We start from the raw sequence: 27941 nt of genomic DNA, 5'->3' as shown, positions 1-27941 counted from the left end.
AGTTTAAAAATACGCTAAAATAATATGTATAACAGAAAAGGCAGAACTTCTCTTTCCTTTTTACTTTGCAGGTGTTACTTACAGTAGATAGAAGTATTGTAAGTACTTAGGAGATTTTTAAATTGATTAAAATCTGAATTTGAGCATGGTATGCAAAATTTGGTGTTAAATTACGTTGAAGCTACTTGAAATTTGAGACATACTTAAAATGAGGGTATTGTAAAAGAAACTTTAATGAAACAGCAAGTTTCTTTTGTTAGGGTGTTTGTAATTAATATTTAGTATTAAGAACTTGTGAAGTCTAACATAAAAGCCATAAGCCATAACAGCAGATGGGATTTTACTTACACACTCTCCTCTGAGCCCTGTTCCCAAGGCATATTGTTGGCTTTCTTCCAGAAATCGTACTTTAATGTTGTATACTCTTCTTCCATAATAAACAACCAAAACGTATGGTTCAGCCTTTGATTTCTTTGAACAATCTCTAACCAAGAATGTCTCATCCTGAATGATACAGATGTAAATTATGGATTGTATGGTTAGTTCACAACAAAACTTGTAAGCCATTGTGGACAGCTTACAGAAATTTTCCCCCAGGAGTTTACACCCCATGTTTTGAGATAAATGGTACTTACAGTGTTTTTCTGTAACAGGATCTTCTCTGCTTTATGGCGATCATATTCTCCAACGTACCACTCACATTTGTTTAAATCCTTAATTTTAAGACAGCATAATCAGTGCATAGAAATTAACAGCAAGCAGAAGAAAAAACAGGTTGTATCTAATCTGCTTTTAAAGCACATGCAGCACAGTACATAATGGTAATGCATCTATATTGAGAAGTCCAGTTAGGAATTGTTAATCAAATTAGACATTTACACTCTTATCCATGGTTTCAGGAGCTCACATTGGACTTTCTCAATAGTGCTGAACACCCATAGCTTTCCTGGGGGGTCAGGGGTGGTGCCATACAGTGTTAATCCTGTTTCCTAGAAACTTGTATTTTTATGTAGCAAAGCTGGTCTTTACCTTTTCAGTGGGTTTGGTAAGAGATTGCATTTCCTGTTCTACAAGCAAATGTTTTGATTTATTTTTGCATGGTGCATATGATGTAGGAGGTGGTGGCTTCTTCACTGTCAAATTATCTACGCTTAATGTGGAACCTGTAAAAGTAAATTCAGAAGGAAAAAGGTTTCATTCTTAAAAGCTATAATTTAATTTTACACTATGTTTTACTTAGTAATTTTGAGTGTAGCACTTTTAATTTATTTACTTTGTGATATTAACCTTTAAAATTTAGAGTTGTCTGTTAAGCGTGGTCTTATGCTAATGCAGCATCAGTGATTTCAGATTAATGCCCCCAGAGATTTAACACATAAGATTCCTGATGGTTTTTAATTGACTTCCATCTGACAGTTATTGTGGACATAGCAAAATAATAAACTGTTAATAAAAAAGAAAATGCTAAATGAAATATTAAATATGGCACAAGGATAATGGTTCATTCTGTTCAACTTTCGAGTCCCTTTTATTTGTGTTGGATCCCAGTTGCTGTTACGTTGGATCATATTAAAGCCTCTCATTATTCCACTGCCAGCTAGCATTGTTTCTACCAAGCTGTTGAAACCTCCAATGATTCAGAAGTTCTGCCATGCTGATGAATTTCAGTTTTCTCTGTGACTTGTTTGAGTTAACAAATTCAGGACCAAGGGGTGAGGTTGCTCTCACATTGAGGAGAAGCTGTTGGTCCTTGGCTGTGTGTGCCTGTTCCATGCAGTGCTGCTGGCACAGGAGCCAGGAGTAGCTGAGATCCTTCCCCAAAGCAAATGGGATTCTCTGTCTTTACAAGCTAGACCCAGCTTCCCAGGTCTCTGTGGAGCTAAGGAAGTGCAGGGGCTGGGTCAGGAACACAAGAAGTCGTGTAATACAGGAGGCTTGGGCTGACTCTGAGGGTGCAATTACAGCCTCAGAAAAGCAAGGGCTTCCTTTCAATGTAAAGATCAAATGTAAATTGCAGCTATGTGACGTGGGGAAAATTTGTTAACTGAAGATAAAACCCGCCATATTCTGTTGTATAACAGACAACAGTTTTGTGTTTTTCACACAGTGCTGGTAGGAGAAATGATCCAGTGTCCATTTTAAAAGTAAATGAGAAAAATGTGTTTATCAATGGCTTCCATCTTTTCCTTCTGGTTACTGTCACCAGGGACAGTGCTGTTTGTCAGGGTGGTGTTTCATTGTGCTTTATCTGTTCATGCTTTATCAGTTTTTTATTGTTATGCTGGTGTGTAGCATATGACAATATTAAATTTACTAGGAAGACTTTCTTTTACAGAGGGGAAGCGGTTTTCACTGCCTTTCACTGTTCCATTCATATTTGTTCATGTTCTGATTTATAACTGCATTACTTTTGTTTTTAAAACAAGATCTACTGATAGCAGTAGACAAAGAGCCATGATCTTGAGCAGGCAGTCAGTGTGTTCAGTAATGAAACCACTGCTCAAAAGGCCTGGCACCAGACATCAACCTTTTGTTTTTGCAATCACTTTGACTTGTCAAAATGTGACATATTCTTACTGTTCAGCTTATTGGATCATGATTTTAGCATTTTTGTTTGCATTGCATTTTTAGTGGCTGGCATCCCCAGAATTTTTTTTTAAAGAGACCCCACTGCTCGGACCACAGCTGCTTTGTGGACCTATGCTTTGTATTTTTCACAGATTTTTTTTTTCTGGTGTGTCTTAAGGTGTGGGACAAGAAAGGTAAAATTAAAATTCTCTTGCAATGCTTATGTACCAAGTCTGGCTGAGATGGAGCTAACAACACCTTGTCAACAAATAAAATTTAATAAAATTAATATTTGTTCTTACAATATTTTTTAAGCCAAATATGGACTTTAAAGGCAATTATAGGGTAGCAGGAGAAAGGCTAGTCTTATATGTTCTCTCCCTGTTGCTTCAGGAGGAATTGACAGAGGAAAGAGGATACTCTGCTGTCCCAGGGAGCCTAAAGGAGCAAAAGCCCTGGTAAGGATGGTAGGAAGTGTCTGAAGTGGCAGCAGCAAACAGAGACCTAGATGAGCTTTATGGATTATGTAAAGAAGGGTTTTTAGTAGGTGTCCAGGGGATAATGTGTGGAATTGCACCCCAGCACAAGAAGGAAGCAGCTCAGTGGAGCTGGGGTCTGTGAAGCAAAGCTGGGGGAGGTAGGCTTGGTTAGCCTGGCAGCAACCAAAGTGAATTTGAATCCTACTTGATCTGAACAAATAATGCAGTCCATATGTTCTTCCTGGTGGTATTTGCTTTTACCGTAAGTTCGTGTTATGCACTCATAGGTTCTTGGCACAGCTTAGGGGTTTGTTTTTTGATAAAAAAGGGCATTTGCAGAGGCAGTTACTGGAGAGTAAAAGTATGCTGTGTAGTCAAGGATGGTAGGAAGTGCATTGGAAATCCTCAGTGCAGACATAAAAGCATAGCAACCTGAATCTGTTTCTTCCTCTTATTTTTCCATGTTTAGTTTGGCTTTCAAAGCAATCTCTGGTTCTTACCTGATCTGGAAATATTTTTAGAGTTCCGTGTACATTGAGGGCTAGGAAAAAGCAATGAATAAAAGTAATGTCAGAAAAATATTTCTTATAGTGGCAGTGTAAGAGCTAAATTAGAGAGCAATGCATAGCTGTGCTTCCCCAGAATATCCTTTTCTCTTACTGATGGCAGCTTTGGGCCTTCCCAGGTTTTGGATGGTAATTTTGATTTCCCTTATTTTCATGAGCCACTTTTTCAAGATGCATAGAGCGTAGGGTATTTTAGTCTCCATAAGAGTTCTATATTTTAACTGCATGTGCAGTAAAGCACAGTTTGCTTTTCTTCACTGCTAATTTCAGCTGATGTTCCCAGTGCCTCTATAGGGAGACTCAGGGAACAGTTTTTCCCTGCCTGTTTTTCTAGACCACTCCTGAGTGGCTGGCCAGTTAGTATTTTTTTGTGTTACACTGGGAGGAATATTGACCAAATAACTTCTCATAACAGAAGCATAAGAAGAAAGAGAATACTAGGGGTCACAAATATGGTCATATTTACTCCATACAATAATGTTATCCAGGACAAATGCCATTATTGTAAACAACATTGCATGAGAGATTCCGTATTTGTCTAGGAAGGATGTTAAATCATTCATATACTTCCTATGCTGTCTCCTATATTTTTGGGGTTTGTTGCATATTTCAGTAGAAAAAAGATTACAGATGTTTAGAAAGGAAAGATTTGTATAGATTAGAGAAACAAAGTAAGTCTAACTGTGGAAGATTTCTGTGGGAGAATAATCAGCCTTTGGAAAGCCAGGTGTGTATCCTTTGTAAATAAAAATAGAAAATGAGGGGGAGAGGAAATGCTGAGGCTGGAGATAGAAGAACTTCTTTATGCAATATATTTAACACCCTATTACAGAAATAGCAGCAGAAATGTAATACAGCAGCATGCTATTAAAGATAAAAATTGGCTGTGCAATTACAATAGCTTGAAAGCAATTCCCAAAGATGGTTCTTGTCATACATCAGGGCAAAACATATCACTGCATGGCATCAGAAAGTGGTATCATTTTGCTGTTATTGCATAGTGAAGTACAATTTTCTAGGGCAAAATGTTTAGTCCTTGAAGCATCCAGTACAAACTCATGAAATTCTTCCATTCCTACCTGGCTTCAGGATGATGCTTATGTGCTTGAAAAGGTACTTCAGGTTTTTTCCCCAAACTTGCAACTGTTAGTAAAAAGGATAAGAACTTAGTATTTCCTCTTTTCTAACTGACAGCATCTAGAAACTACTGTGAAATAAATAAGTAAATTCGTACATGAGGGTGAGGCAGTTCAATAGAAAACCTTAAAGGGCTGTAATCAGTCTGACTTGAATGAGTCAGCTAATGATTTCAGTGGGGAACATTTGGACTAGTACTGAATGTTACATGGGGGACATTACAGGGTTTGCTGGTGCCAAATATGGCTTCACATAATAGTAAATAATGTAGAATGTTGAACAAGAAGTATGTGGAGAGTTCATAAATCCTTTTTATAGGACAGGATAGGCATTGAATGTATTAATGCAGTCGATTCTATTTCTTGCTGAAAATCAGGAAATGGTGCCTTAATCCACAAAAGGAAAAGCCAGAGGAAATGATGAACTTATTAACACAAAATGTAAACACCATGAAAGCCATGTAACCTGTATCTATCTTCAAAGTATTTTGGAATGATGTTGTTTATCATGGATCTTTCTGCACATGGACACAGTGAGAGGTTTGAGCTGTTTTTTCAAATCTGTATGCGCATCTAAAGAATTGACATGTTTTTAAAACATTGGAGGTTTCAAATTTTTTAATTTTTTTTTTTAGCTTTAAAAGCCTAAAGCTTTTAGAAAACTTTTTTTCAAAATTTTCACCCTCAAATAATGGTAGAAGAGTAAGATTGACAGAAGGGTGATGTGCTCTGTGCAGATCTCTTTTGGATATCCTTCGGGGTTTTTTAGGCACCAAGACTCTTATTTTCCACAAAACCTTAAGATATTTGATTAGGACAAATATGATAACCTGGTTCCCCAAACAGCTGAAGCTAAGATCAACTTAAGTTTCCTTTTTTCTGCTGCTCATCAGCAACTGTTGAGGTCTCTCTAAATCTCTCCATTCTCAGCAGATACATACCTTGGGGTGTCTCTTGTTTCAGTTAAAATTTTAATAATATAATATTTTAATTTCAGAATATAAAGAAAAGACAATAAATTATGATAATATTATTGAATACTGACCTTGCTCTCTTCCAGGTGCCTATATAAAATGATAACATAGTAAATATTTTTCTTTGGATTCATAACTTACCCAACAGACCCGATAGAATTTACCCCAACAGACCCAACTATCCACCAGTTTAAAATAATTTATAGACATTCAATCATTAATACCTGATCACTTTGTCACAAACCTGGGCTGAATACTGATCTCAGTCTGCTAGCAACAATGAAAATTGAACTTTTTAGGGGTGTAAATGAACATGTGATTTACTGCCAAGATCACCATTTCATGATGGCTCTTGTGTATCAATTTAACTTACAATATGGTTTTCCTTCCTTGATCTTGTATTAAATTGAGATGGATTATGGTTGACTGGAGAGACACAAAGTTTAAAATCAGTCACTTCTTTTCAGGCTCCTTAACTGACAGTACAATTATTTTACTGTCATGGCAGATATTTCATTTAAAATCACTGTGTGGAGAGTCTTAATTCAGCATATTATGTTAAAATTAAGACTAATAGGTTTCTAAAGATTGGAGTTTGGCTCTTAAACTTTCACTTGTATTTATTTATTATTTTGATTCACAGATCAAAATGATGGGAATACCAATTATTTTGTTTGTTAATTTGATGCGTCAAAGACTATAATACACACGCAAATATTAAAGAGAAAAATAGGGGCGTTTTTTGGTAGATATTTTGAGCCTTCCTTATAAGTTACTTCCCCAATAATGTTTACCTATTACTTAGTAATTTCAAGTCTTATTCAGGCTGGACAAGACCTGGGCAGGTCCTTGCCCAAGCTCCTGCTTAAAGCAGGAAGAACTGTGAGATGAGACCTGGGGTCTCAGAGCTTTAACCAGGTCTTGCAAACCTCCCAGATCTCACAGCCTCTCTGGGAAACCTCTTTCAATACCCTCATAATTAATTTTTCTTCCCTATTTCTGATGGAACCCTTCATCTTTTCAGGATTGTTGCCTCTTGTACTTCCACTGTGCACTCTGTGAACATCATGCTCTGCCTTTTTTGACAAACATCTCTCAGACACTGACTGGCAGCTCTTGGGCTCCCCCAGGGCTGTCCCCTCTCCAGGCAAAGGGAGTCAGTCCCACCAGACCCATTTCACAGGGCAGGTGCTGCATGTCCTGGTGAGCCTGTGCTGACCCTCTCTGCTCTGTCAGCCTCAGCCCTGAGCAGCACTCCAGGTGTTGTCTAATGAGTGATGAGTAAAAGGGAATAGTTCCTTCCCTTGTTCTCCTGGCAGTGCTTCTGTTGACACAGCTTGATATGCTCTTGCCCTTTATGGCTCTCAAGGGTACACCAGTGGCTCATGTTCACCCTTTGGTCCCCAGGTCCTTCTGAGCAGAGCAGAGGGTTCAGTTCATTCTTAGGTAGCATTTTGCCTTTGTTCTTTCCAATTTCAAGAGGCTCCTCAGTATCCCTTCCTGCAGCCTGACTGGGCTGTGGTGGAGGGCAGTCCTTCTCTCCAACCTGCTCTCTGGTGTTTGAAACCCTGACAAGGGCACACTCTGTCTTCTCCAGGTCACACTGAAACTGTTTAGGCCTTCATATCTATAGGAATGGGAAGTGACCAAAATTAAATTTTACCTTTTCCATGTCATGAGACATACAATATTTCCCCTTAAGATGTAACCAAATTAAGAGTCTGTTAAGAGCTGAAGTATTTGTGCAGCTGTACAGTGTCCAGCCAGAAATATTAATTACAGCTGTAAGATATTTATATTTGTTGGGAGTGTTTTCATATTTAGTTGGTAATGAGTCAGTATCCAGCACAAGAAAAAGCTTTTTTAAAAAAAATATTATCTTTCTTGCCAATATATCATTTTTTAAGCAGTAAGTGTTGATTACAACATTGCTATCAAACCATGTTTTTGTCACCATTTTTCAAACTAAAGCTTCTAAGCAAGAGGAGTGAGGTTTGGGGCAGCCTCCCAGTCAGAGCTGTGGGGAAGGAAAACTCAATGGATTTAAAAGTTAGACAGCTCTGTGGAAGGAAACATTTGGGATTAACTACTAGAGGTTCCTTTCTTCTGTTCCCTTTAATGAGAAAAAAAACCCAAACCAATTCAGTAGGAACACGTTAGTGCAGGAACTAAAACATTCAGTAAGAAGCACAAACTGCTATAAATGATAACCTCTTTCCAAATTTTACAAACATCCTTCAACACTGCATGATTGTAGGGATTGTATTTCTTAGTAGGTTTTATAGCAAACCACTTGTCATAACTAAACTCCCTTATTGCTAAAACCATTTCCTCTGCTTTACTTCATAGGTCTGAGTAGAAAGTGAGTGGGGAAGGAGAGGCAAAAGGGAGCTGGGGGATAGAAGGCACTGCTAAAACTGGATTTAAAATTTGTCCATTCTTGTTTCGTATTGAAATGGGTCATCTTATATTTGAAGTATTTATATTACATTAATGCAATTACACTCCTCTATTGACCTATCAGTTTTCTGCTTGTAAAATTGTATGTGGAATCTGTTTGTCTGAGGAAGAGTGTTTCCTGAAGTTCCCTGTGCACAGGCATCCACATCAGGCAGTCATGAGAGATGCTTTATGTGGATAGTTGGACAGGGAGCTTTGCACTGTACCTGTTCTTATTTCTGCAAACAAATTCAGAAACTGACCCCATTCAGGAAGTAGCAGTATTGAAATGGCAACACACATTAAAGATGGACACTTTTATGACACAAAGGTAATATGACTTACAGTTTTTTGGTTTTTTTTAACCTAATAGGCTAAAATACTATTACATACTGTAGCCATGGAATGTGTTTGGCTTTTATGGTCCTAATACATACAAAGATGAATACTTACTTTATTTGATTCCTTGACAGATGAATGTCTGGAAAAGAAAGAATAGTATGCAAAACATTTAGTTATGATAAAATAAAAATCACTTTGAGTACATCATCACTGATGATTACATCTTGACAAGGTAAGGATTTTGCTACTGCTAGAGAAGTTGAGAGGCTGGTTATTTTTTGCATGAATTATTTTCAGGAGAAGTATCTTGGACCTCCTTAAAAAAAGAATAGCAAACACTGAATTCGTTATGGTAAAAGACAACTTTGTTAAGGATTTATACTGGGAGAAGGGGGAAAAAAAGGAGTATCAACTTCAGCACTTTTCATCTCATGCCAAAAGGTCTCATTACACATTTTAGAATTAGCTACAAATGGAAGCAAGTTCCTTGAAGACTGAATATTTTAAATAATGAAACAGAGCTGAAATGGAAAGTGTAGAGGAAAGGAGGTGCAAAACAGGGAAAGATGAGTGGAGAATGTTCCTCATGGCCCTCATTAAGTAGGCGTTAAAATATTTTTCTGCCTTCTCCTGATACAACTGATCAACAGGAGTATCATCCTTTCCTGGGAAGGAAATATTCTTCCAAAAAAATGGACGAGGTATTGAGTCTGGCATCTTTTGTTAGATGTTTTGATTGTGATGAAAGCTTATGCTTTTTAGCAGTGTGTATCTCCTAATAAAAGAGACAGGAGACCAGATTTTACAAGCTATTTAGCAACATAAGGTGTGAATAAGCATCTAGTAGTTTTTGGAAGGCTCTGAGATTTAGTCCCTGTTTAGCCTATCTCCTGGACTGACAAAATATGACAGTGAGATATTTTGCTAAATCAGTCAGAAGATAAAAGAAAGATCTGGTATAGGAAACCCTGGGAGCTATTTTTCAACAGCAACAAGGGCTCTCTTCCTCAGGTCTGTGTTGAAAACATTGGTCAGCATGGAGGCTTGAGGCAAGAAATTGGAAATTATCCGTATTATTCAAGAAGGTTAGGAGGAAGGAGAGGAACTGTTTTGGTTTGGATAGTTGTTTTTGTGTTAGTTTCTTCAATTTGTTAGCTTGGTCTCCAGGGCCATTACTTAGTGTGTGAAAGCCCATATTCAGGACACTGTGTGTGTGGTAAACTTCCATGATTTTAAAGATGTGCTTGCAGGGCTGGCCTCCACCTCCAAGGGACATGGCCCTTGCATGGCCTGCTTACCACAGGCAGATAAAAGTTTCAATCACACCAGAGCTTCTAATATACATTCCAGGACCTTGCACTTGCCTATTTTTTTATGAAGCTATTTTTAGAGTGTATAAATAATGATGTGTTAAATTTTTTATGTCTTCCAAATTTTGTTGGAAAACAAGACTTGCACTCCTAAATGGTTGGACAGCTTTGCTTACAGTCTGTCAAAGGACTGTGAGCTGTGGTGCCATACTCCTTCCCTCTGCAGCTCATGGCTATGTTTTCTCCTTACAAAGCTGTGACTGGACTGAGGACGAGTGAGAAATATTTTGAGTGAAGTGCTTGTGGGAAATTTGTCAAGTGCCTTCCCCAGATATTGTGTTTTCTTATTCTGTTCCACTTCTGTTTTACTAATGTAATAAAAATCCCTACTACCATAGGCATGGTATGTATTTATATTACAGAATTTGGCTTTATAATAAGACCTTTTAAATCAATGTGCTCTGCATACTGATATCTACTAGCAACATGGTTTATAACATTTCTAAAAAGCTTTCAATCTATGCTGCCCTACCAAGGGAGGGAATCAGTTGTGGGATTTGCAACTATTCAGCTCTATGTCTTGCATCTGAATATGAAGCTACTTCATATTAATAAAATGTCTTAGCAAACAACATATTTTGGAACCTAAGCCATGAAAAAATTGAAGCAACATTGAGGAAAAAAACCCCAACCCAAATAGCCCATAATTAGAGCACACTCATTAAATACATACTTTAAGCCAAAAGATTATTTTCTTGATTTGTAAGCTTATTTTCCCCCCAAAGGATTTGAAGTGACCTCTGTAAAATGAAGCAAAATTCCATCCTGATGAGCTGGAATTGAAATAATTTAAGGGAGGATGGACAAGATTGACACAACTTCTGACTGCTGTAGGAGTCATTTGAGCATCATACTCTGTGGCCCCTGGATTTGTGTCATTCCTGTTCCCAAGATGTGTCCAACACTGTGAATTTTGGCCACACAGCAGGCACACATGCATGCCTGTTTGTGTGTGGCAGTGAGCAGAGTGTGTTCGTGCTCATCTGGCCAGGTACATGTGTGGAAAAAGCAGCTGGACTCCTAACCTGGCATAAGCATGTGCTGGGTCATAGCTGGGCACGAGTGTTTGTGCTTCAGGTGGCTCATCCTCACTGCCACGTCAGGGTGCTGAATGACCACGGCTGTTGTGTGGCTGAGGAGTGCAAAATGGAAAGGGCAAGAAGTGATTTGTAGCTTGAATTCATTGGTCTCATGGGCTGAAGCCAGACTTCTGCCTACAGATGAGTCATTTCTTTTGCTGCATGTAATATCTTTGGGATGTGGAGTGAGTTTCTGTATCTCTGGTGCAGTCAGTGTCTTTCCTCATCACTTGATTTACTAACTGTGTAAGTAAATAGCATTTTTGTACTTAGAAGTGGTTGCAAGATCTCTAAATATTATTAAGGAAAAGAAATCTTAAACAAAGTGTTCATGAAAGTTCTGTCTGCTTTTCTACTCCTTTACCATTATTTTGTAATTTAAAAAAAAAAATACCAGCATCACATTACACTAAATACCACTTCTCTCAATTATTCACAGCTGTCTAAAGAATAACTTTCTTAAGCAAAAGCAGAGGTGTGACAGAAGTAAAATTTTGTGGTTTGAGCAGGGAGAGTGTTTTGATTCTCAGGGAACGAAGATGAGGAATGCACTGTACCTTGTGACTTTTGCTGATATTGGAAAGGTGGGATCTCGGCTGAGCGTGTTCCTCTTGTGCAAGACCTGGCTGCTTATTCTTGGCTCTGGAGGAAGGGGCTGATACTGCTTTGGCAGCATCTTCAGAGGCCTAGAGAAGTCAAAAGAGACCTTAAAGAGCTATTAGGGAATAAAGGAGGTGCAGGGACCGTGTTTTAAGCACAAGTTCTGGAAGTAAGAGACTGGAATTTTCTGAGAGTATTTCAATGTATTTGTTCTGAGCCAAGCTCAGATCCAGGAGCTCTTCTGGGCCCTTTAACAGCAATAGTAATGTTGGATAATATTCTACATTTGCAAGACATTACTGCACTGTGTTTTGTGCCACTAAATACTGCTTTGGTGTGTTTCACCAGTGTGTGCCAAGCACAGCTCTGCAGTGTGGATATTTCCAGGTGGATATGGCTGTGTATATGGTCCAGCGAACACAATCAAGTTTCAGATGGAGGAAAAAATGTTCTTCATCCCAGAAGACTCACAGGCACCATGAGCCTGGTGTTTTCTGAGGGATGTGGGCATGCCCTGTCTGTGCTCTGAGACCAGGCAGTCCCAGCCCAGCTCCAGCTGGAAGCTGTAAGCATGGAGAGCTTGGCTGGGCAAAACTGGAAGTGCATCCAAGGTGCCTGGCAGAGCTGCCTTCAGTGGTGGGCTCCAGGGAGGGAGCCTTGTGTGTTTGCACAGTACAAACCCAAATTAAGTCAGGTGAGAGAATTGAGAACCATTCTGGCCATTATAATACAAACAGAAACAAATTTTTGAAATTTTGTAGAATAATGGATTGAGAATGTTCTTATTCCTGCATTGTTACGGTTTTGAATTTGTGAAGTCTTACTGCCCTTTTATGCTATTTCATATTTTTTAAAGTCAAATCCAAACATGTAATGCTAATCATATTTTAAAATTCTTTTTATCTTTTAGAGCAGTCATTGTAGGCATGGAGGAATAAACTTGCCATTCCTAGATGACCTTTTGAAAGGATTTTTTAACTGTAACAATTATTATTTGAGTTTGACCAAATCAAGAAGCAATTAAGTTTTAATTTGTGGGCATATCATAGAATAATATATTTGTAGAATAGAGTTTGGTGTGTCTTCTTTGGGAGTAAATGGAAATATTCCAGTTGATTTCCACACATGATTTAGATGTGTAGCAAAAAGCACTGGCAAATTGATTTAAGTGAGAATGAAGTCAATATTATCACAGTGGACAGAGCCTAAGGCACCAATAGAATTGGTGGAGTATTTTTTTTTTCCTCAGCAATTTATATCTGGGTTGGACTAGATTCAATATTTCTAGGCTTTTGACTTGTCTGCAGGCACAGCCAAGCTGGTTTTGAAGATGCAGGCCTGAGCTCCTGCTATGAATGCTTAGAGCTCGTGTTTTGTTCTTCCTAATTCCTTATCAGAACCTGTTAAGTCCAAAGACAGCCAGCAGTAAAAGGATGCTGGCTCACTTCCAGTCACCTCATTACCATGAGCAGCACAGATGGATGTGAGCATTCATTAGCACTGAGTTCCCCGGGGAGCACAGGTAAGTGATCTCTGATGTGATCTTACCGTGGGGGAGGTGTAGGCTCCTGGAAAAGACAGGAAACAAAAATCCCCGTAAGCTTTTTTCCCCCCCTTAATTTCCTAGAGAGAAATATGAAGAATTCAGATTAAGTAGGCATGCCTGTGTCACGAGTCAAAGGGTTTATGTGCTCTACAGCACCAAACATCATTCTGTAACCTGGCATTTTAAAATCACTGAGGAATAAAAGACATCCTCACGCGAATGCAAGTGAGGCAATGTAGATAGGAGTCTTCTTTTCCTTTAGCTAGTGCTAGCAAAATGGCAGCCTGCTTTAAAAATCTATTAAATGGCAAAATAACCAGTAAAAAAAATTAATTTGTGAGAGATTCTGCTTACCTGGTATCCATGTATTTTCATTCTTCCTCCTAAGAATAATTACAAACAATTCTTAGTAGAGTGCTACCCATATAATTCACAAATGAAGTTACAGCTTCATTCTGGTATTGTTATTATTCTGGGCAGTCCAACCCCATTCCTTACTTTCCCTTGGCTCTACTCTAGAACTCTGCTCTTGCTTTCAGAATGAAACATTTGAGGATGGTAGTTATTCAGGTATTGTAAATTTAAATATTTTTCAGAGACTTTATATGCATATATATATATGCTTATTGAGTTAGGGATGCATTTTTTGTCTGTTTTTAATTTTTTATAGAAATTTATAAAAATACTGAAAACTAATGAAATCAGTTCTATTTTTTACAAATATACCAAAATATGATTTATTATTTAAATTAAATCTTACTACTAAAAAAAATCATACTTTATTTTTGCTATATTGAAATTATTTTTGTAAGTTCTACATGCTGAAATACTAAATAATGCAAAGGACATGTAACAGATCTCAAGCTGTCCTTCAAATAAACCTTAAAAAATTGCTTTGAATAAAATAATGATACCTTAAATGTTTAACATTTCTAGAAAATATTGCTGAAAAAAGTCTTCTGTGCTATTTATGCCATCTTGTGGCAAGGCCACTTAATAGCACTGGGCATGAGAAAAAAATGTTAGGATATATTGAAAAACAGTGTAGCTGTTATGTAAAAATAATAGTGTTCTCTATAAGCACTATTCACTCAAGAAGTACTAAAAATATGTATCAGTTGCATTCTCAAATACCAGAGTTTAATTTATCTTCCTGTACTGGCTTTGGTTCATCTTAACATCAGCACACATCACATAGAGACATCTAAAGCCAACCTACGAAACCCCGGTGGAATTCAAAGCTTTAGATAAACTGTCAAACTGTCCTTGCCCACTGATTTCTGCAGATTTTGAAGCTGGCTTATTCCAATTTATCTCAATTCAGATTTTTTCCCAGACTGGGGATTTTACATGGGGTTTGCTTACAAGACTCCATCTAACCTTTCATTTTCAACATATATGGTGCTTACTTTCTCATCATCTGTAGGAATTATTTCTCTCTACATTTTGCATTACATTGTGAAATAAGAGGGGGGAAAAAGCAAATGCTGTTTTACATGGAATTCTTTGAGTTATTTTTCTGGCTGATCAAATTATAATACTCTAAAAATCAGCTATTACAGCAAACATAAAAGGGTCATATTTTCTTGGCTTGGCAATTGCAGATTTTTTGACCATGTTGCCTTGTGGTTCTAAGATTTGAAAATGGTAAGATAAAAAATACCATTTCTTTTCAAAGATAATCAGATATTTAATCCTTCAGTAGTTGACTTAATGAGGTACTGCTGCATCCAAAGTAAATGAAATGCAAAAAAGTGTATAGAAACCTACTTTTAAAACAATCCTACAATTGAGTGAAACTGTCAATCAGAGGACTTTATATTTGGACACTTCATTAGGTTCTTGAAGAATAAGATTGCATGTCTATGATTTCACCACAAGAAACAGAACAAAAATAAAAGGTACTCAAATTTGACTCAAAATTAAAAGATTTTGAAGCAAATTCAGGGTTAAAGGTAAAGCAGCAGAGAAAAAAAAATGCTAAGTGATGTACCACACCATTAGCATATTCTGAGTAGGTCAGAACATTGTCAGAAAGCCTTTGTAAATAGTCACCCTAGGATGTAAATCCCTATGGGAATTGCCCAAGTTGGTATTACTAGTTAAAAATAGTTATTAGATTATGTTTTACAATATATTCATGGAAAAACCCTGAGAAGGATAGGGAGTGAAAAAGAATTATATCATTAGAAATGATGCACAGTGGGGATCTTGCAGGCTTTTGATGAAAAAGTTCAGGAGACATTGGCTTCTCCCTGCCCCTTAAGTCCTTACAACATAGTGAAAAGGAAAATCTGATTTTTAAACTGAAGGGCTTTTTTTCCTCCCCTTGTAGGATCAGGAAACTCCTGAGATAAAATATATCTCCTTCTGTAAATAATTACTTCAGTGTTAGATAATTGAAAGAGTATTGCAAAATTTGCAGGATGATTGTTTTGGAAAGCAGCTGCTGTTCTGAAAACCGTGTCTATTCTATCACGTGTGATCTCTGCCCATGTACAAAAGGTAAATATGGAAGTAGAAATTACTATTTCTGTTTGCAGAAATGGGTAGGTTTTTTTTTTTTTATTATACCTCTTACATTTGGCACTGTTCTTCCCTCCGGATCAAATGGGTGAATCTGTGAATAAACCAAAAGAAAGATGTGATGTTAGCCATCATTCCTGAAGCTATGGCAGTAGAAAGGGTGCTGCTCCTGGCTGGGATGCTCTAACTCTTAGCAGAAGCCCAGAGCCAAGGAGTGAAAGCAGGAGGCGAGGGCATCCGTGCAAAGTGAAACAGGAACAGCTCACAGGAACTTGGGCTGCCTGGTGCAGATGAACGTGATGTGGCTAAGATTTGAAATAGACTGCACTTTGGGGGATATTACAGAAAAGGGGAAATCTGTTTGTGAATAAGGTTTAGTATCTTTACTTACGGCTGAATGTTGAGGGGGCTGAGATGGGTTCTCACTCGTTGGGGAAGTGGTACCTGAAGGCCTTAAGCAGCGTGTGTCTGCAAAGAGGAAGAAAAATCAAGCCTGAGTAATTCAATAATATGTTTGAAAAAGGAGGGGTTTTCATGTTCAAAATGTGTTTTTCTGGTCAGGTCTCACCGTTTATATATTGTATTTTTTTCCCCCCCAGAACTTAACCATTTTAGCAGCTGTATTGAGAACGTAAGGATGACCCTGGTAATAGCTTTATGGTTAACATCCCCAGTATGGTTACAAATAAAAGCCTTCAAAAGCTAGTAAACAGTGAAGGCAGACATGTGACCTTAACTGAGGTTAGATTACTGAATTTGTTTTCCATTTGAACCTTTGCTCTTGGCAATGCCGTCATGTTGTTCTGGTTTTGCGAGGGTTGTAGGGGTTTTATTCCCTAGGTACTATTTTAATTTTTACTATAGCTTTTAATAAAAAACTGTATCACTGGCCATCAAAAAGAAATGCTCAGGCTGTATGCTAACATGTCTTTTTGAGTCATTAATTTTACATCTCAAGGACACTAGCATTTATCTAGAAAAGATGGCACAAATTTTAGCATTGAATTTTACCCTTTTAAAATATCTTTTCAGTCCTTTCTTCCCTCTTGTATCTTGCCACATTATACTGGGCATAATACACAGGCAAAAATCAGCTTTTTGTTTAATGTGTTTTACCTTAAATCACAAAACAGAAACTATGTCTTTTGGCTAGTTTGGGACAATCTTACGTAAACAACAAAAGATGCTGACTGCTCAATGAAGGTTTAACCAAGATAAAAACTGTATTTGGAATTCACTTCAGGTTTCCAAATAAAATGGACAAATTAGTCTTGGAACATAATGTAGAATATCTGGCTGTTCAGACTGATTGTGGTCCTTTCACACACTGATGAATTTACTCACTTTAAAAGCCTCTATTTGTTTAGACATCAAACAAACTCCCACAAAAATGAGTGGAAAATGTCTTTGTTGACTTTGATGTGAACTGGAGCGAGCTATCTGGTTTATGGTTCCCAGTCTTTCTCACCTAGGACGCCCCCATTTCTTTAAGCTGTTTAAAACCTCTAGAGTGTTTATATTGGATTGGAGCAATGCACAGCTAGGATGGCATTTCACTTCCATAAATGGGATATTAATTGGCTCTGTATGTTTAGGCATTAAATGTGACTTAGAATAGCTTTAGTAAACCAAAAGGTGACTAATGCAGCTAACTTACAAAGTTAAGAATGCTTGAGAAATATGCTCATAGTAATTGCTTATTACTGCTATTTAAAGCATCAGAGAACTCCTTTAGAAAGGACACTACATCTGGAGAAAAGTTTAGTGTGTTCTTTAATATGTTTTCCATCTTAAAGATTTCTAGGCTTAAATAGCAGTGAGATTTTCTGAAATGGCTGTGGGTTTGATCAGCCAGGTTTTTGTACATTCCATGTGGAATGGGATAATAGAATTTATCCATGAAGGTAATATTAAAATTAAAAAAAAGTGTGTAATTATTAATTTAGCATAATCTAATGAAAGTAAGGGTAACTGTTAAATATGAAGGAGCAGACAAAGCTCTTCCCATGTTTCTGCCTACCAGTATTATTTTCCAGTTGAACCATTTAATTAAAAAAAAAAATCTGGACAGAAAACTCCAAGTCTGTACTGATGCTCTATAACTCTAGGTTTTGCTCAGTTTTCACAGACAGAAAATGTTACCTGCATATTCAGATTCTTGTAGAGGTTTGGCAGGAAGGATTCTCAAAGAATGAATGGCCTCCAGCACTGAAGAATTTACAGTCTCGTACATATTGTCTTCCTCCTCGGATAGCTCAGAGGAAAGCTGTAAGTCACTCCTGCCCTTCATTGTCAAGTATTCACTCTGGATAGAAGAAGAGATGTACAGATAATACAAATAAATTTAAGTTCAAGATTGATTTCATTGGGGAAATATATGATTGCCATAACCAGACATTTTGGTGCATGGGAAATTTTCTGATGGAAACTGAAGGGTTAGAAAGTAGTTGAGGAAGTGGTTTGAGTACCTAAATTTTTAATTTAGAATCATGAAATAGCCGTATGGGAAACAATTTAAATTCTCTCTGAATTTTGCCACTTGAAAATATAATGAGAGTGTTTAATTTATGATCATTGCAGACATTTGAAACTGTATCTTTTATTATAATATTTTCCATGTGGTATTTGTGTTGTACTGACTGTTTACATATGTTACTTGCAAGAATATATTAACTAGCCCACCACAAATGTCACACTTCAAAATAAAAATGTGCGGTGTTTTGGGGAATCTGTGCTAACAAATGTGCAGTCCAAGGGATTGTGATAGTGAGTATGTATTGAACAGTGGAGTCCTTGGAAATAGGGTGCTTAGAGTGGCTCAGGATGTCTCTGGATGTGTTTTTACACTTGTAGAGATTTGTTCAAGGTTGTGTTCTGGAGTGCTGATCCACCCTTCATCTTCACTGTCTGCTCACTGAAACATAACTGCTGGCTTCCTTCAGCACAGAGCCAATATTGCTGCTGAGGAAACTCAGCTGAGGGTACCCCATGCCTCTAGAACTCATATTTTGTCACCAACAGTGTAGGTGCATCCATGCACTTGGTCCTCTTTGATGTTTCTTCTATTCGCAAATTTATTTTACTCTCAAATTTATTCCCTGATGTTTGTTTTGTTCTCATTACTAATGGGGCATCAATAGCTTCCTGACATATCCTCTACCAGGTAACTGCCCTTCATTTCATGCTTTTTCTTGAGTGCTAGAATTGAAGCCAATTTGTTTTACTCTCCAAGAACACTAAATAAATTGATTACTATCCACTTTATTTCAAACTTTATTATGTTAATGCTTATCATTATGTATTCTTTTATTCTTCTCACTAAGCAAATATACTTCTTTAAATCTTTCCTGGATTGTCAACCAACTCAAAATACTTTGAATCTCAAATCCCCAGTGTTAGTTTCCGTGACCACACTCCAGGTTGCACGCATCTTTGTTACAACATGAGGCGGACCTCCAAGAAGTGTTCTTTACTGTGCATTCCAGGGTGAGGTTTGTCTTTATGGCAGTACATAAAAATGTCACCGCACCTTAGACAGGCCCTGCAGGGTACCTGGGTTTTCAGGCTCTTCTCTGCACCACTTTTTCCAGTTCAATAGCAATACTGTCAGCTAGGCTGAGTGGCTATTTTTTCAATCAGCTGTGCAAGCACTTTCATCCAGATGAAATAATTTTCATCTAGACCAGGCGTGTACTTGTGAGACTGTCTTCTGGGAAATACCAGAGGCCTAATAAAAAGCAATATATATCACATTTACTGTTTTCTTTCTCATCATTGTAGTCTTATTTCTGCTGAAACGGAAATTACTTTTAGTTTCAGGAACTGATGAGATGTTCTTCATGTCACATTAACAATTCTTTACATAATCAGACTTTTTATTTCCAAAAGATGCTTTCAGATTGACTTTGTTTAATAATCTCTCCAGGTACCAAATAAGTCCTCAGGATCTGATTTCTTTCTTGGATGAAATTGCGATTACCACTGTTCTTTTCCATAATTTTAGAAACTTAGGACTCTGGAGAATTCCCAAAAAGAATAAATTTGTATCTAAGAAATGTCTTAAATAATTATTTAAGTGTCTTACATAAGTAAATAATTTCCTGACCATTCTTTCCCCATTCTGCTCTGTGCTGTTTTTGCCTTTTATTTGGTATTAGTCCCTTATAGCATCTGATTGTTATTAATCACTCTGTGAAATCTGAAGCAAAGTATTGATTACATCAAACTTCTTTAGTCATCCTTTGTTTGTCCAACTTGCTTATTAAAACATAGACTTGTGCTTTATTTTAATCTTTTTGTGATTTAAAAGGTATTTGTGATCTTTTCTTATACACCTGAACTGAAACACAAACCGAGATTTCAAATAAAAATGGAAAGACATTGAAATGTTCTCTGTTTGCTTTTCAGCTTTCATTTGTATTACTTACATATTTAATATTGAGATTTATGACTTACATCCTTGTTCAGCTTGACTCCTGTTATTTTTACCTGATCTTATGACAGAGGTATATTTTAGGTTCAGCCCATTAATGGAGAATTGGCAAGTGAGTCACTTCTCCAGTCTAGATCCCACTAAAAAAAAGTAAAAGTTCTTATCTATAATTCACATTTCTTATGCCTTATTTTGCATTAAAACCCAGTGATGGTTGCATTTTTTGTTAGTATTATAGCCAAGATGATATTAACATACACCAGAAAGTGAAAAAAAGGTAAAATTTTAGGAAGAACATGTGGTACTTACAGAATGAAAGGTGTTAGCAGGAATAGTTCTCTTTTCTGTATGAAATGGAGAAAAGCTGTCAGCAGGTCCCATTCTGCAGTAAATTATACACTAGCTAGCAACTTATATAAAGGAATAAAAGTCTGCCAACAGCAGACTTTAGAGTATTTATTTACAGTATTTTAGAGATACAGAAAAAAAGACATTAATCAGGTCCACCCAGGAGCCTGTGAACCTATACAATGCATTGAGGAAGTAGCTGTGTGGAAATGGGATTCACAGTCATGACCCCGCCCACCAAAAACACCCAAAAAAGGATGTGCTTGGACTCCCGTGTCTCTCCTGAGTTTTGCTTCTTGGTACAGAACTTTGAGATCTGTGGGACTCCTGGTCTGGAAATCCCTCTGTGAATAGAAATGTGTTTTGTTCCCTTCATAGCAGAAGAAAATCCCAAATCTGAGAGCACTCCAGCTATCAGGCTATAAACTGTTCTCAGTAGTGTTTGCTGGTGAAGTTGTCTCATGGTAGAGCCAGGAGAGCGTGAGCTACAGGACCAAAGAGCTGGTGAACAGAGACTCCCAACTTCTGCCCTTAACCTGATTTACACATTTGACCCAGTGACTCTTTAATACAAAACAGCCATGGTATGACCTTGCCCAGTATATGCTCTCGTTCTGGACTGTTTCAATCTTTCTTAGGCTGCCTGTAACCTCAAAAATCTTGAATCTCTGTCTACATAATGGCCTGATTTCAGAAGTAGAGCATGAAAGTCTTTCTATCAAGACCAACCAATAACAAATAATAACTGCATGTTGTAATGCTTAGAAAAAAAAGGGATGATTGTGCACTGAACTAATTTTATGCTAAGGAGAGAGTTAAAACTAGAACTACTTCTTGTCCAGGGGTTGTACCCCATGGCTGAAGGGTCTTAAGGACAGCCAGCATCCCACAACCCTCCCTTACAGCTGTGTTTTGGAAGAATCAAGTTTCTGCCTAAACACCCTCTTTGTATTTATTGCTCTGGTCCTGTGAGCCTGGTATTGCATATTTTCGTATACCCCAGCAGATGGCATTGAATGTTCATTTATTCAATGTATGTGGTACTTTAATCTCTGCTCGGAGGATCACTCCTGGGTGACAGGGAAGGAGACTTATTCACACAAGCTACTTGTCTGATTTTCTGTTTAGTTATACTGGTGCTAATCAGAAGTAAGCCCAGATAAAGGTGGCACCAGGATAATCATAAAAAAGGCTGTGTCTTAATTTGTAGCCTTTGTATTTCTGTTCATAAAAAAAGTGTGGTTGATTTATCCTCAACAATAAAAAATGAGTAGCAGGGGTGAACATCAATGCTATTGCCCATGCATTTAATGGCTTAATGTTAAAAAGGGACTGTGTGACACAAGCCTTTAGGGTGATGTATTGCTATCCAATATCAGTTTACAATTTGATGTCCAGGTCATTTTGTCATCTCTTCTGTTATGCATGAATCACTGGAGTTGGGATGAACTCCATCTGCCTTCTTTGTTCTTAGGCCTCCTTTGCAGTGGGCCAGTGAAGGGAGCAGCACTGGTGCTGCTTTTCCATGGGTCTGCACTGCATAAGGTAACTGCCCAAATATTTGCTCTGTGCTAGCTGAGGAGTGCAAACCAGTGAGAAACCACTCTTCCTGTTATTTCAGAATATCATTTTCATAATGAAGATGGTAGTTGCAATCAGCTGGAACTTCTGGCATAATTTTTTTCACTGCAAGCTAAAGATTTAAAGCTGGCACAGGCTAGAGTCTCCTCAAGCTATAGGGACTCATCATGTTTTATTCAGTCTGGAAAGTTTTCGTTGCTTTGCTGTGTTGCCTGTGAAATTGATAAATAGAGACTATCACTTATAATAATAGTAAGATGTTATATTTCTGTGGGATATATGTGGGTGTGTTTCTGCCAGCTGACAGAGAATGCTGATGTCAAAGGACAAAATGGAAAAAGTTATCTTCTCTTTAATTTGCAATGGAATAAAAGAGTGCGTGCATTTTGTGCAACCTTGACTTTTCATGGTGACCTAAAAAAGTTTTTTTTAAAAGGGTGACAGGCTAGGAATTTGTACATCAAAAACATAACCCTTTAAGTGGGAAAGCAGAAGGTAAATCTGTTCCCACTGGCGTCTCTGAATCTATGAATGCACAGTGGTTTTTTTAGTCACTGTGGTATTTCAGCCAGTGACAGAAAGTGATAAAGAATTGTGGGTTGTGATTTCATAAACCCTGTGATCCTGACAGGGTGTGTCCTAACCACTTGAGTAGGAAAAAACCCTGAAGCTGGAAATGCTGCAAGGAAGAACTGTGTAGGCATTTTCAGAGTCACCTTTTACTGTCTTGCCCAAAATTATGATGCAAAACCTTGTCCTGTTCAGGTATACAGGTATCTTCCTTAAGCATACAGAGGGGCCAGACAAAAAAGCTTCCTGAATAATACAGGTTTAATTAGAGTACCAAGTAAAAGATTAGGCAGGTTTCACTTCAGAGACATGAAAAAGGCATGTGAATATATACAAGTTATGGTGGGCATTTGGTCTAAGGCCAGCTTCCACAACAAAAAAAAGATTTGCAGTTAGATGATAGATTTCTGGGTTTTATTTTTCCCAGGACTGCTTTTTCCAGGCCTAAATCTAATCTAATCTAATCTAACCTAATCTAATCTAGTCTTCTATATTATATGGATATTGAATGCATTTAAACAAATTTCACATAACACTATTAACATATGGTACATCAAATAAATTCATCTGGCTAGTTGTGCCACTTTTTAGTTAGATAATTTTATATGCTTTGCATTAAATGGCTCAGCTCAGCTACAGTTGGGAACTGCAGTGTCATTTACAAGGAACTTAAGTAAATGCAGTGATTTACTTTTGAAATTAGTGTACTTTAAACACATGCTTGCTACTGATCATAATCTGTCATGGAAACACCTTTAGAGATCCTATGTCATTGTCTTTTTGTTTTGGAACAGCAAACAGCAAAAGCAGGAGAGACCTTCAAAGGTGGCAGCAGAGGGAAAATGAAGGTTCCCTCAGTTGCTTTCTAGAAGCCATCAGCCAAGCTAATATTTTCAGTCTGCATCAAGAGAATAACTTATTCCTGGCTTTTTGCAGTGTATACCATCACGAAGCCAAACATTTTTTGGTGCACAGTGGAAGGAAACACCTTTTTATTGTCTGCATTACTGGGTATCTCCTTAGTGGATATCCATTATTTTCAATTTTTTCTACTAATTCATTTTAATTTTCATGATATTAAAATATTTAGATCTATCACAGACTTTTGCTGGCTCTGAGTAAGAAGTAGGCTACACAGACATGCTACAGTACTTTCTTTTTCAGCAGTGAGGGAATTTTACCTTTTGGATGTATATTCAGATTCATTACTTCATGTATGTTTGGGCAAGATCTAAATACAGAAAAAAAGAAAAAAAAACACCCACTTAATTAAATAGTAGAAATTTCCATTGTTCTATGAAACTTCTCATCGAGTCCAGTTTAAATTAATGAGTGAAAGTTGCAAGGATAATAAGTGCATTTGAGAAATGAGTTTGCAGATTTGGAAATTCAACAATCTTGGGTCAACCTTACATTTTTGTTCACTTACAGCTCCAAGATTGTTGCAGAGAGCTCTACTCATTTTGCAAACATTAATTTTAGACATAAATATTGCAACAGCCTTATTGATGCTTTACATGTTCAGTGTATTATTGGAGGGATGAATTTCCTTAGGGAGATAGGAGCCAAAACTCTCTTTCCACATGCAGCTGTGCCACTCCACATGGCTCCCTTCCCATTCTGCCAAATAAGTAAACACTTTCTCTAGACCTGCTGTGGAATCCTTCCACCCTGCTATTCCTCTGCTATGAAGAATATATGAGATACACTGGGTGTGGAAGAACCACATAAGCCTTACTCTGGTGTTGGCTCTCCCACCATGACTCTCTTTACCCCCTGGACTGTAGCTAGACTGTCCCTAGGCTTCACCCAGACTGCAGCTCTGTATCAGCCTGCCCAGCAACATTTGGATCATTGCAGTAGCAGTACTTAGTATTCAGAAGCAACATCAAAAGCTATTTTGCAATGAAGATTTGGCCAGGGATCACATTAAGGCTGCATTAATGTACACTCATTTCATCTATATCTAAGCATCCACCCTTGGAATTGCCTAAAGTTTGGGAAATACCACCAAAAATCTCAGAGTTTCAACTAGCCCACTCTTACAATTACAAAATAACTTAGATTGGCTGCAGCTTTTGAGCACAGGGTGAAGCTGAATGATTTCCTGTTCAGTGAGCAAGCTGTAAACCACACAAGAGTGTACTAGAGTATGTGATAATAGCATGGACACATCAATAATAAAACTTTTATTTATATTACTTATCAGTGATTTAAAAAATAATTTATTTACTCACTTATTTTTTGGCAAAGCTATTTTCCTGCTGTTTGAATCTGCTGGGTGATATTCTGCTGTTTTCCTGTTGGCTCTGACAGAATTGAACAAAGTTTACTGTTAGAGAGCAATAGTAAGTGGGGGAGAAGTGCAAGTGCAAGCAGAGCTCCAAAACTAATTTTCAAAACTTTTCAATGCACATATGTAAATTATCACCTTCTCTATCTCAAACATTTTCATTCTCTGAATATTTTCCTGATTTTTTTTTGTTTTGTTTTCAGCTATTTGGAAAAAAGAGCAACGATTTCCTGCCGAGGGAATGAAAAGCTGGAAACTGAATTCCTGCGTCCACTGTTTTGGTTACATTAGAATAGGGTAGTTATTGAATTCAACTGAATAGGAATTAAAACCCAGGGGCACCTATCCAAGATCTCTGCTGCTGGTGAAATAGTTGCTAAACACCAGTGTTGTAGATACCAAAACAACAGAGCTCAGTTCTCTTGGCCTCTCTGCTTCTGATTGCCCTTGAGCCTCTCTTAGAAACAGAACTCCTTATTTTACTCAGGTGAAATAATACTGAATTATAAATCCTTGAAACAAAAACTGAGATGACTTCTGTTTTTACCTTTTGACTACTGGACATTTCAGTGTTTTCAGCAGAATGAGTTAGGATTATCTCACAAATAACTCCTACAAATGAAAAGTCAGTCATGTCCTACTCAAACTCTTAAATTCGTCAAATCAGGTTTCAGTTTTTCTTTACAAACATGCTCCAAACACTATTTGAAACAAACAATCCAACAACCAACCAAACAAAAACCACCCACACACGCACATTTTAATCAGTATTTAAATGCAGACATTGTTAATGAATTTTTCTAACTGTCATGTTAGACAGTTTATTATGGAAATACTAAAGGGCATAAATGCAAAGACACAAATTTTAGAAGAAACACAAGATATGTTTATTTGCAGCTGTGGATTTAGCAGGAGGAGTATGCTTGAGCAGTTGCTATAGCTATAGAGAATTTTGGATAAGTGGTTAAATCTGTACTGCAGTGATATGTCTCTGGAGCATGTGGAATATGAACAGGTAACTGATTTCTGTCATCTCAATGCTCTTTATCATTCATGTATAATTTTTTGTCTTTTAAAAGAACTGTTTAATTTCTTGCAAAACTCGTCCTCCAGCTCCCCCAAGGCAGTCTGTATTACAAATGCAAAAGGCTGTTGCATGAGTATTATACATACAGTGAACATAATTTTTGTGTGTTTGAATTTTCTTCATTCCTCCCTGCCTCTTCCTGTGGCAAATTTCCCAACATGCACCTGCAGAGTGACCTTCTGCAGGTTCTCCTTTGCCTGCAGCAGGCAACTACTTTAGTCTGTTTGGTGGTTTTTGTCTTTGTGTGAGAGGCAGCACTGAGGTTTTACTGGTATCTCTAAGTCCATCAGAACTGCTTACACGTTACTGGTGGCTAGTAGCATAAATAGCTCAGGATTTATCAGAAACTTGTCATGGTTGAGGCCATGAGGACATTTAGGACCTTCTGAATGTTCTATGTTAATAAAATCCTGACCTTGCTTAAAAAGGAGTATTTTTCACCATTTTTGCTTTAAAATATTGGTATGCTACTTTTTAAATCCCCATGTCCAATTATAGGGCCAAAGCATCTTTCCTTCACAGAATTTTCCTCATTCTCTGGTCAGCACTACAGCAACAATGTTTCCTCCTCGTTTCTTTAATGCAATTTAGAACAATTCCACCTCTTTTTACTTAAACAAAATGTAGAATTTCATTTAGCTGGATATGTTCTATAAGTTTTTCCATTTATGGTACTCATACCAGACTGACCAGGCACAAAATCCTAAATTGTGTGTTTATGATAGTGCAGACTAGTGGCACAGACAGAACAGCAACATCCATTCCTCTCAAGATTCAAGTTATATTATGTATGGCCAGAAGATATTTTAGGGTGAAAAAGTAAGGATAGACTTCATTTTATGATTCACTCATATTTAAATGCAGACCAATTGTAATGGAGCACCTATAGAAATAGAAATTACATTTAAATTAAAGTCAACTGAATTCACCTTGATTGTTCTGTTGCAATGTTATGATTAATTTATGATTAATTGATTGTATAAAAGTGTCTGTTTCAAAGATCTTATCATTTCCAAGAACCATGAAATCATTATGTAAATTTTAAGACACACCATTTGAAAGTTTATTTATTTCACAGCATTTAAGGGGACTGTTAGCAGAGTAAATTTTACTTGCTAAGAATAAAAGTTGGCTAAGTACAGGTGATTAAAAGAGCCAAAAGTCCATTTCCTCTTATTTTGTTTGTCTCTCTTTTCTTGTTTCAACAGTGAAGCAACAATAAGAAAAATAGTGATCATATTTACTAGCTCTCCTCTGACTGCAAAACTTTGCATGTAACACTGAAATATTGCCTGATGTTTTGTTCAGTCAGTTGCTACATTGCAAAGGTTCTGCTGTATTCATGTCAAATCCTTCTTCATGACAGACTGTAAATTGCCTAATCTGGCCCAAAATATCCAGAATTGCTTAAACATCATTTTGGTTATTTGGTTTTATTGTTACTTATTTTTACAGTTATTTGCATATTTATTTGGTTTTGCAGATATATTTGAGAGCTCTTATATAGAACAGTCCTCCTGTGACAGATGAGTCACAATTGTAAAATTAGTCCCTGTCCAAAGGATGCAAAAACCAAGAGAAAATAGGTGGATGCAACTGAAAAATGGAGATAAAACAACAATCTGAAGGTGAAAGGAGTTTTTCTAGAAAGAAAGGAATAAAACAAGGAGCATGCATATCTGTGCTGACTGTAGACATCTAAAGAGGGTCAGTCCCCAGTTTTAAAAACAGGCACCTCTCAGGTCTGTGGAGAGGAAACCACATTTGTATTTCATATTTGCATTTTAATTACTACTATTGAAAGAGGTCAATACTGTATTTTATGAGCTGCTTAATACAACAAAAGGATCATACTATTTAGCACTCTCATTATATCAATCTATGGCGCAAAAGCTGTTTTCTAAATAAATTGTTGTCAGGGAGGCTATTAAGGGATGCTCTCATCCAGAAACCATCCTGTTTCCTGAAGCAGCTACTGAAGGTGGTATGTGCACCACACATGTCA

At 37.3% G+C, this 27941-nt stretch overlaps 1 protein-coding gene across 3 annotated transcripts in view; it reads right to left on the bottom strand.

Annotated features, from left to right (window-relative positions):
- CLNK (cytokine dependent hematopoietic cell linker) overlaps positions 1-27941 on the bottom strand; it is a 56298-nt gene that overhangs the window by 5347 nt on the left and 23010 nt on the right. For 2 of the 3 annotated variants that reach the window (XM_064418641.1, XM_064418642.1), the window contains exons 3-18: positions 24794-24865; positions 23738-23787; positions 20367-20401; positions 17768-17930; positions 16017-16093; positions 15674-15719; positions 13454-13482; positions 13102-13121; positions 11511-11639; positions 8616-8643; positions 5795-5813; positions 4693-4756; positions 3548-3588; positions 1030-1163; positions 636-713; positions 349-504 (exon numbers count right to left, since the gene is read on the bottom strand). In XM_064418641.1, the coding sequence (XP_064274711.1) occupies positions 349-504; positions 636-713; positions 1030-1163; positions 3548-3588; positions 4693-4756; positions 5795-5813; positions 8616-8643; positions 11511-11639; positions 13102-13121; positions 13454-13482; positions 15674-15719; positions 16017-16093; positions 17768-17930; positions 20367-20401; positions 23738-23787; positions 24794-24865 (1141 nt within the window). Of the gene's footprint in view, positions 1-348; positions 505-635; positions 714-1029; positions 1164-3547; positions 3589-4692; positions 4757-5794; positions 5814-8615; positions 8644-11510; positions 11640-13101; positions 13122-13453; positions 13483-15673; positions 15720-16016; positions 16094-17767; positions 17931-20366; positions 20440-23737; positions 23788-24793; positions 24866-27941 lie in introns of all 3 variants that reach the window. The other variant, XM_064418643.1, reaches the window with a different exon arrangement.

This window comes from Passer domesticus, chromosome 4 (genome assembly GCF_036417665.1).
Source record: "Passer domesticus isolate bPasDom1 chromosome 4, bPasDom1.hap1, whole genome shotgun sequence".
Taxonomy (NCBI): Eukaryota; Metazoa; Chordata; class Aves; order Passeriformes; family Passeridae; genus Passer; species Passer domesticus.
This window is presented reverse-complemented; position numbering and strand designations above follow the sequence as displayed.